The sequence below is a fragment of the Meriones unguiculatus genome, chromosome 1 (assembly GCF_030254825.1).
Source record: "Meriones unguiculatus strain TT.TT164.6M chromosome 1, Bangor_MerUng_6.1, whole genome shotgun sequence".
Classification (NCBI taxonomy): domain Eukaryota; kingdom Metazoa; phylum Chordata; class Mammalia; order Rodentia; family Muridae; genus Meriones; species Meriones unguiculatus.
The window spans coordinates 159,537,330-159,557,479 of record NC_083349.1 but is presented as its reverse complement, the minus strand read 5'-3'; the positions used below and the strand labels follow the sequence as shown (position 1 = coordinate 159,557,479).

Below are 20,150 nucleotides of genomic sequence, written 5' to 3'. Positions count from 1 at the left end.
TGTCTGTGTGAAGAGTCGGATCCCCTGGAATTGGAGTTATGAGCTGCTATGTGGGTGCTGGGAATTGAACCCAGGTCCTCAGGAAGAGCAGCCAGCGCTCTTAACTCCTGAGCCATCTCTCGAGCCTCTACCTTTTTTCTTTTATTGACTCTTTTATCCCCTTGGTGTTTTGAGACAGTTTCTTTTTGTGTAGCCTTGGCTGTCCTGGAACTCAATCTGTGACCACCAAGTTGGCCTTGAACTCAAGAGCAGATCTGCCTCTGCCTCAGGAGTGCTGGGATTAAAGGAACCTCGAAGCCATGTCTGCTCTTTTATTGTTATTGTTCTATTTTTTTTTTTCCCCAAGACAGGGAACCACTGTGGCTGGCTGGAGTCCCTGACATCCATTTGCTGTTGTCTCCTGAGTGGCATGATGACTGGGCATGTGCCACCACACGGGCTCTTACATGGATTTTTAAAAAGTATCTGTGTGTATGTATGTTCACACGAGGACATGTGGGTGCCACAGCACAGAGGTAGAGGTCAGAGGGCAATCTTGGCTATCACTCTTCCACTCCCACCTTGTGCCTGCTTGTTTGTTTTTGAGACAGGGTCTGCCTATATATCCCTGGCTGGCCTGAAACTTGCTTTATAGACCACGCTGCCCTTAAACACGCAGAGATCTTCCTGCCTCTGCTCCTGACCACCAAGATTAAAGGCTGTGTGTGAAGATGTTGTATGTTTCTTCTTCAGACAGCCTCTCACTACGTGGCCCAGGTTGTCCTGAGCACTAGGATTATAGGTGTGTGTGTGTGTGTGTGTGTGTCTGTGTCTGTGTATGTACCATCACACCCTGCTCTTTGCCCTGCTGTATGTGTGTATATATACGTGTGTGTGTGTTTGGTTTGGTTTGAGACAGGGTCCTCTTTTAGCCCAGATGCTTTCCAATCAGCTTTACAGCAAACCCTGACTTTGAACTTCTTCCTTGGCTTCTCCAGAGTGCTGGGATGACAGGCCTGCACTAGCAGGCTTTATGCCGTCCTGGTGAAAGAGCCCAGGGCTTCGGGCATGCCAACCCCGTGCTCTACCTTTCTGGGCCCTGCTTGGAGGCTTTTCAAAGTTTAAGAATTCCACTTAAGCATGACACGGTGAGGCACACCTGTAATCCCGGCACCCAGGGAGGCAGAGGTGGGTGGATCTCTGTGAGTTCGAGACCATCCTGGTCTACAAAGTGAGTCGAGAACAGGCAAGGCCACACAGAGAAACCCTGACTCATAAAAAACGAAAAACAGCAGCAACAGCAACAATTCTGTTCGAGCCTAGTCTACATCTACTTCCAGGCCAGCCAGAGCTACACAGCGAAACCTGGTTCAACAAGTAAATAGATAATCAAAAATAAATGAAAATTCTATTCGATTTCCATGGAGATTTTGATTTTATATGAGTGCTTATGTGCATGTGTGCACCTGGGCACGCAGGCCACAGGTCAGCCTCCAGTGTGGTTGCGCCAACACTTGTTGACCTTGGCTTCTTTTTTCCTTTTGTCGTGGAACTTGCTTTGTAGACCAGGATGTCCTTAAATTTACAGAGCTCCTCTTGCCTTCCAGTGCTAGGACCAAAGGCGCGCACCCTGATTGCCAGCTCTACCTTGCTTAGGGCCATGTCTCATTGAACCTGGGCCTCATAGATTTGACTACATTGCCTGGCCAATGTCGTCTTCTACTCACTGCTTGGACTATACGTGTACTCCGGGGCACCTGGCCTTTCCCATGGGTGCTAGCGATCGGAATTCAAGTCCTCACACTTATTTCTCCCCAGCCTGAGATGTTTATAAATAGGGGCTCCACAGAAACTGGATGGCACACAAAGTCTGAGAGGGGAATCATGAATGAGGAGTTCTTGACCACGGTGACCCTTGACCCAATGCCCCACCTTCAAGTCCCCCTTGCTGCCTGGCACTCACCCATGAATGTTGTGGAAATGTACTCCGAGACCTGGTTTCCTGACCTGCTCATTTCCGACAGGTGTGTGAGTTCACGGTTCAGCATCCTCTTGAACTGAGGAGAAGGAGCCAGAAAAGAGCGGGTGATGGGGGACCATAGTGGGGGGCATGGGGCGTGCATATGTGGGAGCCCTTCCCAGCAAGTTCCTGAGGCCCCACACATTCTCCACTCAGAGGCTCCAACCAGGCTGCTGCAGTTGGCTTTTCCTGCCCTGATGGCTCGGGGAGGAGGGCTCCCCTAACTTGGAAGGAGGGGGTTCCTAGTTGAAGAAAACGACCCCCCTCCCACAGAGCAGTTCGGGGAGCACCTGTAGAAGGGAGGGGCTCCTGCTGACCACAGAGCCAATAGCACACCAGGAGACTCCCGTCGCCATGGTGATGGGAGTCTCCTTAGCAACTCCCCCTCCAACCAGCTGCTGAGTCCAGGAAAGGGGGGCAAGCCCGAGGCCCCTTAACCCTTGCCTTCCCAGAGCTACCCCCACAGGCCTAGGTTTTTGAGGCCAAACATGACCTCAATTCAGGGGTGGCGGCTGAAGGGGAGGAGCGGGGGTCTGCTCCACAGGCCCAGGTTCCTTCCGTGTTTCCTAGCACCCAAGCTCTGGGAGAGGAGAGGATTTGGCTAGACATGGGGAGTGAGCCTAGGAAATTCCAGTCCCATCACCTGGAGGAGGGGGTTCCCATCAAAGACCCCCTCTCCTCCATTCTTGGTGAGGTAGATGATGTATAAATGGGTGCAGTATGTTCCTCAAATGGGCTTGGGGGTGCTCTCCTGGCCCCCCGTGTCCCTTCACTCAGGCATCTTCTGTGACATTGGGCTTGGAGCAGAAAGGGCATTTGCTCCCCACCCCCAGCACCCCATAGCAGGGACATACTCTTGTATAGGCAAGGCAGGGGGCACAAGACAGAGGGGATGAAGACCCACACTGAAGACAGATGGTGCGGTCACTCTCCTCAGTGCTATCCAGAGACCCTGGACACACAAACACACACACTCACACCGAATCCCAAATTGTCCTCAGTCTATTGTCACACAGCTCAGATGCACTAACAAAAGGTACACACCCCAATATGTCAGTCATTGACATTTGGGGGTCACCCCCCCAAAACATCAAGTAGCATTGCATTTAACAAATACACCCCGACACACAACATGTGGTCCATCCCAGGAGCAGGCAAGACACCCAGCTATGGCAGGGACGTGCACGTCCAGGTACAGGTCAGTCACACCCAGCCGGAAAGACACCTTCCCCAGTAAGACTCCCAAATGCACACTCACACTGAACACAAACACCACACCGCCATCCACGCCCAGCCCAGGGTCACACGGAGGCCACAAAGCATGTTATACGGCCTAGCCATACATAGACACAGCTGCAGCCAAGCGCCCACCCCATGAGGTCAGAGGTCCCCGAAGATGATGCCCCTTCCCCCTCCCTGCACACCCCTACCTGGTCCCACCAGCCCACCAGCCAGGGCTTGGAGCAGGTCTCGCAGAAGAAGTCAACCAGAGGCATGATGGAAACTTAGCTGTGGCCGGCACAGATGAGAGAGGTTTGGCCAGTCCCTGGGTCAGTGGTTCCTGGGGGCTGGGGGTAGTGGAGGGTGGGGGGGAGCCGGGCAGAGAGGGACAATGTCCAGAGGGAGCCGCGGAGGGGTCTGGGCCAGCCCAGCAGGACCGGGGCCCCCTTCCCCTCCGCGCTCCCAGCGGCAGCCCTGGTTACATCCTCTGCCGGCCCCTGGTCCTGACGGGGCCCTCTGCAGCAGAGGCGGGAGGCAGCGGGGGACCTGTGCCCATGGGGACGGGCAGGGTGAGTGCCCCGGGGAGGAAACTGTGCTCAGGAGGCTTGGGGCTCCGTGTGTGCACTGTTGTGTGTGCACGCTCACTGCGGTACTGGAGGCTGCACTTGAAGTCAGGTGGTGCGGGGGGTGGGGGGGCGTTAAAGGGGCATCAGAGCCCATGGGCCTTGGCCAGGACTCAGGGGAGGCTGCTTCGGGAAGGCAAGGGGCTCCTCCGACCCTGTGAGGACACCTCTCACCCAGGGACACGGCCAGATACACAACCACACTCAACCACACACACACCATACACCACACACACACACACCACACCATACACACACACCAAACACACACATCATATACCACACACACACATACCACACCACACACACACACCACACACATCATACACCACACAGACCACCACACACACCACACCATACACATACACCAAACACACACATCATATACCATACACACACCACACACACATACCACACCACACACATCATACACCATACACACACACCACACACACTCCACACACACACACACACACCACACACATCATACACCACACACACACACCACACACATCATACACCATACACACCACACACACACACACACACACACCACAGCTTCAAGGCCACAACACAACCCTAGCTGCACATTTGAACACAGCAAAGGTCCTCAGTCCCACCCCTTTCTTCAAGAGTCCACAGGCAGACACAGACTAAGGAACAAGTGCCCAAGCTCTGACACACTTAGAGGTGCAAATCAACACAGGTCGTCACAGAAACACGTGTGTAAGCAACTGTGCATGCCGGTGCACGCGCACTCACACACACACACTTGGAGAGACAGTGTAACCCACCCTCGGGGACACAGCTGTCCTTGAACTCCTTTTCCCAGACAAGCCTCCACCCACATGGAGGTAGCACTCCCGAAGAAGCCCGCCCCCACCTGCACACTCATTTCCCGGTAGACACCCGCCCCCAAGCGCTGCACACTCCCGGAAGCCTCCTTCGGAGGGCCTCGCTCACTGAGCGGTGCCCCTGGAGTGGGCCAGTTCACCACCAGCTGGACAGGGAAGCCCAAGGCCTGCCCTTTGCAAAGCCTAGAACCTGCACGGAATCAGACACGCTCAGAGTCAGTTTGGGACCAGATTCCTCCCTCGGTACAGCCTGGACTCCCACAGCACGCCACATGGCTGCCTGTGCACACACCCGCACACAAGCCCTCGGCCGGGCTCCAGATGAACTTGCAAGGAGCAAAGAGCCCACAGCCACACAGGTTGGAAGCCAGGGACAAAGACCTAGAGATCGCACGACCTCCGTGAGCAATGGTCACCTGCTAAGAATATGCACAACTAAACCAGCTCCGCCCCCCCCTTCAGCCCTGAGGAAAGCCCGAGGTACAGGCCACTTTAGTTCTTCTAAGGACACAGCCGCTTGCCAGGCCCAGGGTTCTAACCCAGGCCTCGGCCCTGCTCAGCACCCGGATCTGGTGATGAGTTTGCACACAGTCCCTGCCCCGGGACCGGCATCCGCTCCACTTCCCGCCACAGGCCACAGTAATTGGTTCTGCCACACTACCCCACCCCCTAAACCTCTGGCATCATTCACAGGCCCCAGGGTAAACTTATAGGTTCTGTCATGGGAATTGGGGTCACTCATGGATTCATCAACACTAGTCGTCCTGCGGAGGGGTCGGCCACCCACCCACCGGGACGCCCATTCTGAAGCACTCAGGTAGCTCAGTGGTCCAATCCACGCCACACCCTTCCCCCTGTCCACTGGCCCCGCCCACCGCGTCAGGCCCCGCCCACCAGCCCTCACCACCTCCCGGCCCCGCCCACCTTGTGCGAGGCCATCTCGCTGACAGAGCGGTAGGTCTGCATGGTCTCCAGTTGCTCCAGACACCAGTCCAGCTCTTCCAGGGTCTCCCGGGCCAGCTGCTGGCATGTCTCCTCTGAGGAAAGGGTGGCCAGGGAAGTGAGCTGGAGGGTCCCACTCCAGGGATAAGGGTCCACCCAGGGCCAGTGGGCCCTTCCCCCACCTCTAGGCTTAGCTACCTGACAGCGTGGCCTTGCAGACAGAGGGTGGGCCACCCAGCGGGGACCGCCTGCAAGAAAAAAAAAAAAAAGACTCCAGTGTCAGCCTGGGTTCTCCCAGACCCGGCCTCCCCTCTCCATGGCAGCTTCCTTGGTTCTGAGAGCTCATGGAATTTCAGAGCCTGAATTTGTCACCTGTGAGAGAGTCTCCGCTGAGGCTGGCCTCGAACTCACTAAGCAGCCAAAGAGGACCTTGATCCTCACCACCCCACCTTCACAGCATGGGTTACAACTTCCCTGTGTATAGGGTGCTAGGGCCCAGGACTCCATGCATGTTAGGCAAACTGAGCCTCAGCCCCAGTTATTTGTTGCTTGTTTCTGTGGTGCCTGAGATTGAATTCTGGCCCCCAAATGCAGGGTAAACATCCTACCACTGAACTGTATACCCGGCCCCAGAGGCCGTACAGAGAACACGGAGGCTCAGTTAGGTGAAACTAGGTTCTTTTGCAGGTGGCGATGTTTGAAACAGGGTCTCCCTAAAGCACGGGCTGGACTGGAACGCAAGATCTTGCCACGGCCTCCTGCTGAGTACTGGCATGGCAGGTGAGGGTACCACATCTGGCTGGACTCTAGCTTCATTTGTGCCACACAGGGGATCCGCACAGGGCCAGACCCTGTGTTTTCAAATTTCCTTTTCTCCCCAACTTCTCAAGCTTTTGAGAATGGCTGTTACTACTGATAATTTGCAGCCACACCCTCAGCCCTAAAAATAAAAGAAACCATCGAAACCATCTCTCCCTCCTTTTTTTTTTTTTTTTTTTTTAAGACAGGGTTTCTCTGGGTAGCCTTGGCTAGCCTGGAACCCACTATGTGGACCAGGCTAGCCTTGAGCTCACAGAGCTCCCTCCGCCTCCAAAGAGCTTGGATTGAAGGTATGCACCACCATCCCAATTTTTAACTCTTGACTGTGTATGTGTGTGTGTGTGTGTGTGTGTGCATGTCCTGCATGTGAGTTCAGGTGCCCTTGGCGTCCACAAGAGGGCATCGGCTCCCCGAGAGCTGGAGTCACAGGTGGCTGTGAGCTGCCCCCTGTGGGTGAAGGACTGAACAAGCCCTCGGCCAGAGCAGCGCCCACTCTCAACCATTCAACCACCCGTCCCTCCAGCCCATACCTGTGGAGTGAGCCCCCTCCATGCACTGTGTGGGTTCTGGGGATTGAACTCAGGTTGTCAAATCTAACTGCAAGCACCTTTCAGCAACTGAGCCATCCTGTCCAACTTGAACTGTCCTTATTTGTTGAGCATATACTGTGCACCAGACAATGTTCTAGCGCTTTCTGCGTGTCACCTACTGGGTTTCTCACAGAGGCTTTCTAATTAAAGCCCTTCCGCAGCTTCCATCCCACAGAAGGGAAACACAGGCACCCCTCCTTGCCATCTGTCTAGGAAGTCGGCGTATCAGCCCGGAGCCCCGTGCAAGAGCTGGGGCCCAGAGCGTCACCACCATCATGCAGGCCTGCATTCCTAGAAGTATCAGTTCCCTGACTTAGACAGGGTTGCTTCAACCCAGGGGTCAAGAGCCGGCTGGCCTGACGTCACAAGGCAGACTGAAACTAAATACAGCTGTTCTTTTTTTCTTTTCCTCCACTTTGAGACAAGGTCTCCTGCGGACCAGGCTGTCCTGAAACTCCCTATGTAGCCAAGGACGAGCCTGAGCTCCTGACCCTTCTGCCTCCGTTCCCTGAGTTCCAGGATCACAGGTGTGCACCGACAGGCCTGGCTTATGGGCTGCTGAGGGTGGAAGCCCAGAGCCTCCTGCACACGAGGCAGGCGCTCCACTCCCTGAGGGGCGCCCACGATGGCTTTTCGTAAGTCGTGAGTACGGGTGCCGAAGACTCAGCTCCACTTACTTGTTGCTGGGGATGGGCACATTGGTTAAGAGTGAGAAATTGCTTCGAACACTTCGGAGACTGGCCAGCACCTGGGGTGAGGGACAGCTGTGAGGAGGGGCCCGCCAGGCTGGGCCCCTTTCCCGTGGGAGGAGGAGGTCTCACCTGGGCAAACGGTGTCACAATGAGGTCTTCGACATACCTGAAAGTAAGAACAGGAGCAGGTCAGGGACCCAGGTCTACGGGGCGGAGGCTGGGCTCGGGTCCAGGAGGAGGGAGGAGACGCATTGGAGGCAACAGGAAGACGAACATGCTGGAGGGCTACATACGGGGAGGGGCATATGCAGGAAGTGGGACTCAGAGGGCTGAGGCAGGGGGATCGCAGGTTTGAGGTTAGCTTGCCTGCTTGTGGAGGTGTAGCTTGGTTGGCAGAGTGCTTACCTAGCATACAGGAAGCCCTGGGTTCAATCCCCACTACCCCACAAACATGGTGGTGTACATCAGTAACGCCCACGACTGAGGCAGGAGGATCAGGAATTTGAGAACAGCCTCAGCTACATAATTTGAAGCCCGTCTGGGCTTCAGACCCTTTCTAGGGTTGGAGGCGAGGGAGGGCCAGACTTGAAGGTAACCAGTGACAGGGTGCGGGCAGAGCCGGGCACCACAGGCAAACCTTAAAAGCTTGTAAGTCCTGTGTAAAAGGGAGAGGGTCCGTTTTCCCTCCCGAGGGGAAGACAATGTGTGTGTGGGGGGGGGGTTCGGTGCCTCATGCCTTGCTGGGAAGGGTGGCTGGTGGCAGGGCCAGGCCTAGGGGATCTGGTAAGTAGGGCGGGGTGTGCTCACGCGTCACTGGCGACAGATGAGTTCCTGGACATAGTCTTGGGTGACATGTCATAGTCGCTGTCTGAGCGATAGAGGAAGGACTCTCTGCGCTGGCTGCTGGTTGTCCCAGAGTGCAGCAGGAGCCCCGGGCTCGCCTGCGAGTCCAGGGGGCTGCGGCCAGGGGATGGTGTCGGCCCATTTTCTGCCTCCAAGCTGTAAGGGACAGAGGGAAGGAGAGTCAGGGGGAATGAGGGGGTGCTGGAGGGGTCAGGAGGTGTGAAGATGACAGAGGAGGTTTGTGGCAGAGATTTGGGGAGCCAGCGGCTGGGGAGATACCTCAGTTGGTCAAGTGCTTGCCAGGCAAGCATGAGGATCTGCCTTCAGGCCTTAAAGGGACCCCACTTTACTTTTCTTTCTTTCTTTTTTTTTTAACTTTTTAAGTCAGGGTTTCTCTGTGTAGCCCTTGATGTCCTAGAACTCAGTCTGTAGACCAGGCTGGCCTTGAACTCACATCGATCTGCCTGCCTCTGCCTCCCAAATGCTGGGATTAGAAGGGTGTGCCACCACCACCTGGCCAACCCCATTTTCCTTTTCCATACACACACTGTCTGGGGCTGAGGGTGTAGTTCAGAGGACAGAGAACTTTCCGAGCTTGCCCAAGGCTCTGGGCTCCAGGACCAGAACTACATAAAAGCAGGAATGGTGGTGCGTGCCTGTGATCCCCTCACTTGGGAAGTGAAGGCAGGAAGACCAGAGTTCAAGGCTAGCCTGGGCTTCTTGAGACCCTGTTTCAAGACAAAATGGGCAGTGCAGGGGCTGGAGGGATAGCTCAGCAGGTCAAGATGCTTGCCACAAAGGCCTGCTGACCTGAGTGTCAGCTGAGACACAGTTTGTAGGAGGAAAATGACTCCCACGGTTGTCCTCCGACCTACACACACACAGGCACACACACACACATGTGCACACACAGATGGCGTGCTGGCTCACATCTGTAATCTCTGCTCTTGGAAGGTGGAAGCAGCAAGAGCATTGCTATGAATCTGAAACAAGTCTGGGTCTAGAGCCAAACCCTGTCTATTAATTAAAAGTTTTTAATTAATAGGCAGTCAATTAATTAATAGAAAGTCAATTAATTAAAAGTTCTAAGGGCCACTGGGATGGCTCTATTCACTGACCTCGACTCTACGACCCTTGCCCTTGTACCCACACATGTCCACCCTAAATAAATAATGTTAATTATAAAAAACTCAGGGTGGGGGAATTCTGAGGTCGTCACAATAGATCACAGTCCAAATGCCCATACAGGGACTCCAAAGAAAAGCACTGTGGCAGGACCCTGGCCAAAATGTCAGCTCTTAGCAAGGGCTGTGTGAAGATAAACTTTGGCTCCAGCTTTAGCAAACCAAGGTGACCTTGAGTTCATTGGAAGGACCACAGCCCTCAATAAAGTCTTTGCTAAGCAGTTAAGTCCCAGCCCTTGGGAGGCAGTGGCAGGCAGATATCTGAGTTCGAGGCCAGCCTGATTTACCGAGAGAGTTCCAGGATAGCCAGGACTGTTACGCAAAGAAACTCGGTCTTAAAAAAAAAAAAAAGACTGACACATGCCTTCAATCCCAGCACTTAGACACTTAGAAGGCAGAAACAGGTGGATAGAGTTGGAGACCAGCATGGTCTACAGAGAAACCCTGTGTCCAAAAACCAAAACCAAAACCAAAAAAAAAAAAAAAAAAAACCCCAAAAAAAACTACCAAAAACAAATAACCAAAACCATCTAGCAACTGATAGAGTCTAGGGAATTCACACTGTGGAATAGTATACACCATGAGAAAATGGACAACTGACACACAAAACTTGAGCATGTCTGTTTGTGTGCATGGGTACACACATGTGTGCTATGCGTGTCAGAGAACTGGAAAGACTCAGCCGTTCCTTCTATGATGGGGGTTCTGGGATCGAATGCAGGTCTTTCTGCTTGACTGCCAGTCCCTTGCCTGCTGGCCTACCTCTCCACCTTTTGGCTCCAATAAATTTTACTGAAAGATACAAACCAAGGGATGCTCAGTGGCTACAGCCTCTGCTGTGCAATCATAAGAAACTGAATTCTGAAACTGGGCTCGATGGCACATGCCTGTGATCCCAGCGCTCAGGGAGGCAGAGGCAGGCGGATCTCTGTGAGACCAGCCTGGTCTACAAAGTAAGTCCAGAACAGCCAAGGCTACACAAAGACACCCTGTCTCAAAATGAACAAACAAAAAAATGTTGGAGTTCTGGTCTCCAACATCTCCGTAGAAGCTGGGTGTAGTGGTGTATACCCACAGGAGTCTGAAACCCCAGCACTGGGAAGCAGAGACAGGCAGATCCTGGGGGCTCCGTGGCCATCCAGGACAGCGGAACAGCTCTAAAGAGAATGTGGACAGCAGTAGAAGACCCTGATGTTGACCTCAGACTCCCAGACCCCCCCGACTCCACATACATAATATACACCCGACAGAAAGAGATAAGACTAGAATACGTAGTCACATTTCGCGTGGCAGGACTCACGCAGTGCAGCACGCCTGTGACCCCAGGGCTTGGGAGGCTGAGGTAGGAGGATCGCAAGCTTAAGGGCAGCCTAGAGGATAAGGAGACCCAAGTAAGCAAATCAAAGCCTAGGAGAGTGATAAGGCACTTGCCTGGTGAGGCCCTGGGTTCTACCTCCAGTATTGAAAGACGAGCAAATAAAAACTCAGGCCAGCGAGATAGTTGGGTTGGTGGCGGGGGTAGAGGCACTCGCCAGCAAGCTTGCACCCAGGATTGATTCCTAGGACCACATAGAGGAGAGAGAACTGACTCCTAAGAGGTGTCCTCCAACCTCCACACACTGCTTGGTGCGCACGCACACACGTGCACACACACTAAGTGTGTTTAAAAATAAAAATAAAAAACTCCTTTAATCCTAGCACTTGAGAGGCAGACACAGGTGTATCTCTGAGTTTGAGGCCAGCCTGGGCTACAGAGCAAGTTCCAGGACAGCCAAGGAAGGACATACAGAGAAACCCTGTCTCAAAAATAAAAAATAAAAACAAACAAACAAACAAACAAAAAGCTGGGCATAGCAGCACATGCCTTTAATCTCAGCACTCAGGAGGCAGAGGCGGGCGGATCTCTATGTCCGAGGCCAGCCTGGTCTGCAGAGTGAGTTCCTGGATAGCCAGGGCTACACAGAGAAACCGTGTCTTGAAAAAGACCCAAGTACATAAAAACAAAAAACAAAATTAAAAAGCCTCTAAGGCAAAGACACAGATGAACTTTAGCCTCTGACGGCAGTGCTCATTCAGCGAGCGCCTGCGGTGCCAGGTGCATCCTTTAAGTGGAAGGCCTCTCTCAGGCGCACCTCTGCGACCACTGGTCCCGACTCCAGCCCGGCGTTTAGATTCGGCCGTGTTGGCCTTCATACCTTGGGCACAGGACTCCAGCCTAGACACAGACCTGCCTTCCATTTTTGAAAAATATTATTACATTTTACTTGTTTGTTTACTGTCTTGAGGATTGTAGTCTACAGTTCTCTGACCCCTCGTTTCTCCCCAGGCTTCAAAAAGAAAAAGGGGGAAAAAAGCCTTAAAAAAATCAACTGAAGAACTGGAGAGATAGCCCAGCTGTGAAGAGCCCTGGCCGCTCTTGTGGGGGACATGGGTTCGATTCCCCAGCTCCCACACAGCGGCTCACAACCACCTGTAACTCCAGTTCCAGGGGTACGATACCCTGTTTTGGCCTTGGCAGGCTCCAGGCACACATGTGGTCACACAGACATGCGTGCAGACAAAACATTCATATGCTAAAACCAAGTTGTTTTAATTCAAATTTTCCTGAGGGATGTGGCTGACTAAATACAGAAAAAGTGTTGAAAAGGCTGAAGGACAGAACTGGGCGGGAATGTTGACAGGACTGTCAGCGACCGGAATCAGCGTCGGTGCCATGGCAGCTCCGAGAGCTGAGACCAGAATCACTGTACTCTGAGCATCCCTGGGACGGGGCTCACATGGTCAGGCTCAGCGGCACGCGCGGTGACCCACCGAGCCATCCGGCCCACCCTACTTGACACATCCTCGCTGTCTGCCTGCTTCTGTTAAAACGCTTTGTGCTACCGACCTGTTTATTTCTGCCACCCACCGTCTTCTTGAAGTGGGTCCTGTTAAAATCCCAAAGAACACCGAGGCACCGAGGCTCACCGACCGCTGGGTGGCCCGGCTGCCCGGTGACCGTATCCTGTCTTTCCCGGACCAGGGCAGTTGGAGGCTCCCGCTGAGGACCCCCCCCCCGCCCTCCACACAGGAACTTAGGCTACGGTTTAGGTCTCCGCACAGACCCCGGGCGGCCTTTCGGCTGCCATCCCGGTGGCAAACCTGCCTGGCCCTGGGGGAAGCAGTGCGCGTCAGTGGGAGCGCAGTGGCCTGCGTGGCGAGGAGATGGTCCCTTAGGTGCTGTTGTTTGTGCTTCAGGCCCGAGTGTCCCCTGAGCTGAGCGCAGGCCCGGGGGACAGGACCGGGCTGTTGAACTGAAGCCTGGGGAGAAACGAGGGTCAGCTGAGCCCAGACTGCGACCGAGCAGAGCGACCTCAGGGCGCGCCCTGGGACTCACGGTGGAAGAAGGGACCCCCACGGGCTGCCCGCTGCGCTCCGCCTGCGTGCTGTCCTGCAGACGCCCGCGTGCTGTCCTGCAGACGCCCGCACACGGCTACTCACGTGGGCACAAAAGAAATACAAATACAAATACAAAAGACCCCCACCCCGCCCATCACTGCCTCTCAACAGGAGGCTGGCGCCACGGCCACCGCCCGGACGGCGCAGCCACGATGACCAGCGGTGAAGTCCTGCCTGGCCAGCGGTAAAGGCAGGCAGCGGCAGCGCTGGGGAGATGAAGACAGGATTCCTGCGTCTCCCCGGCCACACGGCCTTGCCCAGTCAGTGAGCTTCAGGCTCAGTGACGGACCGTGTCCCAGTGACATGGCTCAGTAGGCAAAGGTTCATTCCCGGGACTCGCACAGTCAAGGGAGAATAGGCCCTGAAAGTTTTGTCCTGTGAAGGCCACACGTACCACCCCAGGAAATGTTAAAAGTTCACGTAAATATAAGAAAGGAACCCAAACACAAACAAATGCTACTGAGGGTCCCGTGCTAGGCACTACATATGCCCACATAGGCATTGTTACTCTACTTTCCAGGCAAGAAAACTGACAATGAGGAGGCGAGGGAGGATGAGTGGGGCTGGGCTGGGGCTCAGTCAAAGCCCTGGGTCCCATCCCAGCACCAAGTAAACAGGCCTGCCATCCCAGCACCCCAGGAGGTAGAGGCAGGAGGATCAGTTGTTTAACTTAGGTTGTCCTTAGCTACACAGCAAATCAGAGCCCAGCCAGCCTGGCTTAAACAGCCAACAAACCAAAAGGCCGAATAACTTGGTCAGGGGTGGCCTTGAACCGGGGACTGCTTGGCTCTGCATTCTGGGGGCAGAAACAAGCCTGCTGCCTCCCAGGCTCCTCGCCCTTCTCCAGTTGGCTGCCTCGGAGGAGGTGCCAGCAAGCCTCTGTGGAAAGGACTGGTTTGCTCTGTGAAGGTCACACAGAGGTTGAGTGCCGGCTCTGGCATGTGTCTGCCAGGCGGGCTCCTGGTGCCAGGTGCCACTGATGTTTGCGGGGCTGGGTGTCAAGTCTTGGCACACGTCTAGGCCGAGGGCAGGGGACCTGTGTGTCCACCACACCCTTCGAGCAGAACTACACAGGATGGGGGGGGGGGGTCAGGTGCCCCATAGGTGTCTGTTTTCACGTTCCTGTGACCTCATGAGAATGTCCCACAGACAGTGTGGCTTGTCCCTGACCCAAGTGGTTATGAAGTGTGTGTGAGTGAGTGTGTGTGTGGGGGGGATCATAGTGTCTTCCTGGAAAAGGAGGTGTAGACCAGGCTGCGTAGGGGCCGTCTGGGATCGTTAACATCTGGGATCGCCCATTAGGGTCACGGGTCACTGGCGGGTTCTCCCAGTGCCTTGACTAACCTGGAGACCCCAGCTGAGTCTAGAACAGCAAACAGCAGGTGACCCAGCTGAATCCAGATGTGGGTGTGGCCCAGTGTGTTTTTGCTGGATACAGTGTGTCTGCGTCCATCAAGGTATCTGACCAGACGGTGCAGTGAGGCACAGAGAGACGCAACTCCAGAAAACTTAAAGGTCACTTCCTGGCACAGCTCTACCCACCCAACTCAAAATGCCCTCTGGGCACCGTCACACACCTTCCCCCACACACCAGGGCTTGGCTTTCAGTCTGACAGCCCCAGCTGGGGAGTGGGGGTGGGGGCTGGAGAAGCCATGTAAGGCCTTAGGGCCCTGGCTCTTGGCCAACGGCTTGGGAGTGGAGCCCAGGTGACAGGCTGGACACCCGTACTTGCTGCCAGGGAAGAGCCCTAGATACTCAGGTTGAGGGGGCATGGGGACGGAAAGCGTCAAGGAACCCCAACTTCGAAGAGACGAGTTGGGGTGGAAATTAGCACCCACTTTCTGTAGCCCTACCATCAGCAGCACCCACACTTTTAAGGTTAGGGCCTTAACAGGGTCTCTTGTTAGACGCGGAAAGCTGCTTAGGGGATTCCCCCAAGGCTGGCTACCCTGGAAAGGGTCCTCTAACCCGGACAGGCAAGAGCACCTTCAGGTCACAAAGAAAGGCACTGGCGGCGGGCCACCCACCTCACGCATCTGCTGGGGGGGCGTCGAAGAGTGTCCTCCTCGCTGAAGGAGAAGTGGGTCAGTGATTCCGGTCCCAGGGGCAGTGCCAAGGCCGGGGGCCGGGGCCGGGCCCGGGCCCGGGGCGCGGCACTGGAGCGCATAGGAGCCAGGCGCCGTCGGGGCCGGCATTGGGGACCGGCGGCTGCACGGGAGGGTGTGCGGCGCTGCACGCCAGGCCCGAGGTGCCAGAGATCGCCGGCACCGCCTCCACACTTGTCCTGTCCTAGCCCCTGGCACCACCCCCGTGCCCTCCCCCCGGGGACACGATCCCGGGTGCCCGCGTCCTCCTCGCGCCCGTGTCCGCAGCGCCTGCCTCCCTCTTGCAGAAGGGCGCTGTGAAACTGAGCGCCCACTTGCCCCGGTCCCTCCCCGGGGCCTCGGGGACGCCCGGGGCTCCGGTTTCCCCGGCTCCCAGCCCGCAGCCCTTCCCTTTGCCCCGGCCCCGCCTTCCACCCCTCCCCGGCCTGACGTCGAGCTGGGCCACCTCCAGGTCTCAGATCGCCACCGTGTGCCCGCGGGGGAACTAGACGCATCGCAGAGGGCTGGGTGATCAAAACCCTCGGGAGGGCCGCGGTGACAGATGCTGGGAGGCGGAGCTAGGGGGCGGAGGGACAGAATCAAACCCAAGGGACACTTGTGTCCCCCACACCTTGCCCCATCCTGAAAGCCAAACCTTTACTGTCCTCTCCCCGCCCACCTCTTGCTCAGTGCCCAGGGGGACTCCCAACAGCCTCTGCTCTAAACAAGCGTGTGTAGAGAGCGGGGCACCGGGCCGGGGAGTCACCCATCAACAACCTGGGCCACCTCCCGGCGACCGCGGTCTCCAGGAGAAAGGGATGTTTGGAAGGCACACCGGATGTGGTTTCTAGGCCCGGCTCCCTCAGGCTTCCTGTCCCCACAGCCCATCTGCAGTCTGTCTAGGCAACCATCCATCCCTCCTGCCACAAGGTGCTATCATTACCAAACAAGACCCTGGGGAAGCCCTGAGTGACACGCGGGGAGGCGGGGCCGAGGAGTGGAGGAACACAGACTCAAAGCCACCCCTTAAGGCGCCGGCCCTGTCACTTCACAGGCTGTCAGAACTCAACAGAAACTTGTTCCCAGGTTTGGTAGCTCATGCCGGCAGCCCAGGCACCCTTGCTGCAGGTTGGGTTAGCCTGGGCTACAGAGTGGGACCTTATCTCAAAGCCGCAGGGAGTAGAACACCTGCCTAATACAAAGGTTCGGCCTGAACCTGCTCGGTGTGGTGTGATTATAATTCTAGCACTCAGGAGGTAGCTGCAAGAGGATCAGAAGTTCAAGACCATCCTATACGGTAAAGCGGAGGCTAGCCTGAGTCACATGAGACTGTGTCCCCAAACAAAATCCAGAAACACAAAACTTAAAAAAAAAAAAATCTTGCCGGGTGTGACGGCACACCCCTTTAATCCCAGCACTCCGGAGGCAGAGGCAGGTGGAGCTCTGAGTTCAAGGCCAGCCTGGGCTACACAGAGAAACCCTGCCTCAAAAACAAAACAAAAACAAAAACCAGGTCCTGGAGTCACAGTGATGCTGACTTGGCCTCCAGTCCCCCAAGGCATAACCACAGCTTCAAGTAGGCACAGGAAGTTTATTGAGCATCTGCGGCATGCCCTATCGGATTTCTCCACAGCAACCCTGGAGGGCAGTCTGATTCTTATCTCTGCCTCCAACGGAAGGGAGACAGGGGAGGATGCACAAGCAAGCCGCAGCCCCCTCCCGGAGCCCCACTAACGGCCACCCTGGAAGGCACAGAAGGGCCTCGAACCACTGGCCAGAGCGGCGCGCACTCACCCGGCCCATGCCTGGCGGCCCCAGTCCTGCACGCTGCCGCGGACGAGCCGCAGACGTCTGTGGGGCGTCGGGGATGTGATGCCGAAGAACGCGGAGACCGCGGGGGGCCCGGGCAGGAAGGCGTCGTCCTCGGCCGCCGCCTCCGGGAAGGCCGCCGCGCGCGGCCCGGGGATGCGGCCCCAGCCCCGCCGCGCCATGCGCCTCCCGCCGCCTCGGCCCTTCCGGCTGAGCTCGGGCCGCCCTCGGGGCGGAGCCCGGCCGGGGCGCCTCAGACCTCAGGAAGCCCAACCGCCTTCCTCCAAGGCCCTGCCGAGTGGGGTAGCCACAGACCCCTACGCGTCTCCCCCTCTCCTACCCCTGTCATTGCGTCTGAGTCACCCCTCTCCCAAAGACCAGGGTGCATCAGGAATCTCTGCACCCACAAATCTGGGTGGTGTTCGGAGACGCAGCTTCTGCCGGTTATTTATTAACTTTTTTTGGGGGGGTGGTAAACTGGGGTCACAACTGTGTAGTTCTGGTGGCTGGTCTCGAACTCCCCATGAGACCAGAGTGGCCTCACACTAAGAGATCTTACCTGCCTCTGCCTTGCAAGTCCTTGGACAGCATGGACAGCTCGGACACCCTGGCGCCCCTGGGCCCAGCTCCCGCAGGCAAAGGCAGTGCCCACAAGCCGATGGGGATCCCCCAGATCCTACAGCCTTCACACACGGGAGGAAATGTCTCCAGATTCCCTCACCTCTCCCTCACCCTGCAGTGGTTCCACAGCACCCTAGAATGCCGCCCCCCAAGTACTGAGACCCCCAACATAAGCTCGGGGATGTCTCCGGACACGAGGCATGGGAGTAAACCATGGTGATGCCACGTGGGTAAGTGGGTTAACCCATAGCCCTTGGCCAGCCCTGGACTTTAATTCTTTTGTTCTAGCATTGCTATTGTGTGTGTGGAGGTGAGAAGACAGCTTTCAGGGGTCAACTTTCACCCTCCACCATGTGCCTCCCCGGGGACTGGACTCGGGGCATCAGACTTGGCAGCCATCGCCTTGACCCACTGAGCCCTGGATTGCAGGTAGGGCTTCGGTTTTGGGGGTGCTGCAGAGTGTCACTCTGGCTCTTGAGATGTCCCTGGACACACCTGCTTGTCTGCTTGTCTAAGCAGCCGCATGCAGCACCCGCAAGTCCTGCTCATCCTACTTTGTGACTGCCCCCTCCTCCAGTCCACGAGGTAACCCCCCAAACCCACCCTAGTCCAAGAGGAAGCTCCAGAGGAACACAGAGGGTGACCACCTGGGGTCCAGGAGGTGACCACCTGTGACCCTGTGGGGCCCAGGTACAGCATTTTGGTGATGAGGAGGACAGAGCCCACCAGCTGCTCAAACCACCCCAGCCCCCCCCAACCCTACCCTCCGTCTGCCAGCAGCTTAGGCTGCCCGGGCCTCTTGGGTGCTGCCATGACAGGCACGTAGACCTCACCACGCAAGAAGTTTGCTCTGGATGAGAAAGGGGCAGGGAGCTGAGGACAGTGCTCGGTGAAGCACCGCCTCGTCCAGAGTCATTGGCAATGTTGCCACGACAGGGCCCGGAGCTGAACCTGAGCTTAGCTTTACCACTGAGGTCAGCTTAGCCACTGGACTCAGCAAATCACCTTCACAGAGCCTCAGCTTGCCCAGCTGTAAAGCAGGCACACAAGCAGGGCAGGGCTCAGCTGATGGAGCACGTGCTTGGGGCACACGAAGCCGAACCCAGTGCTATGCCAGAGGTGGAGCCAGGAGGATCAGAATCTTAAGCTGCTTAGAAAGTCAGGGCCAGCCTGGGCTACACGGTCCAAGAGACCCAGGTCTGCCTGGACGTAGTGTGGACAGCTGTTCTTATCAGGGAAAATGTCTGCGTTTCAGTGTGCGAGCCCGGGCGACGGCCCAGAGACTGACGGCAGTCACGGGCGCTTTCAGTGCTCCCTGGGAATACAGCTCTTCCTGGTCTGTCCCAAACACGCAGGGCCGACGAGATGGCTCACGGTAAAGGAGCCCACCGCCAAGCCTGACGAGCCAGGTTCAGTCTCCAGGACCCACACGGCAGGTGAGGACAGACTCCTGCTGCTGCTGCTGCGCGCACGCGCGCGCGCACACACACACACACACACACACACACACACACACACACACACACACAAGCGCCCCTAAAGCCAGGCATGATTGTGTATGGGGAGGGAGAGGCAGATAGATCTGTGAGTTGGAGGCCAGCCTGGTCCATATAGCAGGGGCAGGGGAAGAGCTTTGACGGAAGACGGCCTGTTTAAGGTTGTCTCAAGGTCACAGGGCCTGTGAGTGGCTGCGTCAGAACCTAACGCTCCAAAGCACTGCGGTTTTCACTTGTCTGCTTTGGTTTGACGTATTTGAGGTCAAGTCTGGCTGTGTCAGCCAGAGCTTGTCTTGAACTCCCGACCCCCCTGCCCCTTTTTCCTAACGCTGAGATGGCAGGCAGGGGGGCCCCACAGCCTGCCCACCACAGTCCACGAGGTAACCCCCCAAACCCACCCTCTTGAGCCCCTTAGGAATGGCCTGCGTAGACTTTTTTAAAACCCCTAATTGCCTCCCCCGTGAAATGGGGATGGCTGTGGAGGGCACTCAGTTGTCCCTGTGGCTGACCCTTTCAAACCCTCAGATCCATCCAAGCAGAGCTTAAACATAGTTTTAAGGCTGATGTACAATTCTGAGTCCAGCCCTGGCCAGGTGGAGACAGGGGGATCAGGGGATTCAAGGTCACTTTGGGCTATATTGTGAGTTTGAATCCAGCAGTGGGGGCTACTTGTCTCAAACAACCAAAAGGCATTTTTTTCCCGTTTTAAAAAAGATTTTTACTATTTTGGGGCCTGGAGAGATGGCTCAGCTGTTAAAAGCTCGGCCTGCATCCCCAGAGGACCCCAGTCTGATTCCCGGCATCCAGGCTCACGATAGCCTGTAATTCTAGCTCCGCCAGAGCCCCTGTGGGGACATACTTAAAATAATTAGCTGTGTGTGGCGGAGCTTTTCTTTAATCCAGCACTCGGAGAGGCTGAGGCAGGCAGGGTTCT

The 20,150-nt window shown here is 56.1% G+C and overlaps 1 protein-coding gene and 1 long non-coding RNA gene across 7 annotated transcripts in view; one reads left to right on the top strand and one right to left on the bottom strand.

Moving 5' to 3' along the window:
* Pde4a (phosphodiesterase 4A) overlaps positions 1-20,150 on the bottom strand; it is a 47,677-nt gene that overhangs the window by 12,841 nt on the left and 14,686 nt on the right. For 2 of the 6 annotated variants that reach the window (XM_021649195.2, XM_021649193.2), the window contains exons 2-7: positions 8,548-8,739; positions 7,870-7,906; positions 7,726-7,796; positions 5,838-5,887; positions 5,622-5,734; positions 1,943-2,036 (exon numbers count right to left, since the gene is read on the bottom strand). In XM_021649195.2, coding sequence (XP_021504870.2) covers positions 1,943-2,036; positions 5,622-5,734; positions 5,838-5,887; positions 7,726-7,796; positions 7,870-7,906; positions 8,548-8,739 — 557 coding nt within the window. Of the gene's footprint in view, positions 1-1,942; positions 2,037-3,429; positions 3,567-5,621; positions 5,735-5,837; positions 5,888-7,725; positions 7,797-7,869; positions 7,907-8,547; positions 8,740-15,233; positions 15,627-17,084; positions 17,282-20,150 lie in introns of those variants that run through there. The other 4 variants (XM_060370175.1, XM_021649194.2, XM_021649197.2 and 1 more) reach the window with 4 other exon arrangements.
* On the top strand, positions 17,376-19,150 carry LOC132648533 (uncharacterized). The gene is made up of 3 exons (XR_009586953.1): positions 17,376-17,542; positions 18,009-18,149; positions 18,976-19,150. It is a non-coding gene; the product is annotated as an uncharacterized LOC132648533 (long non-coding RNA).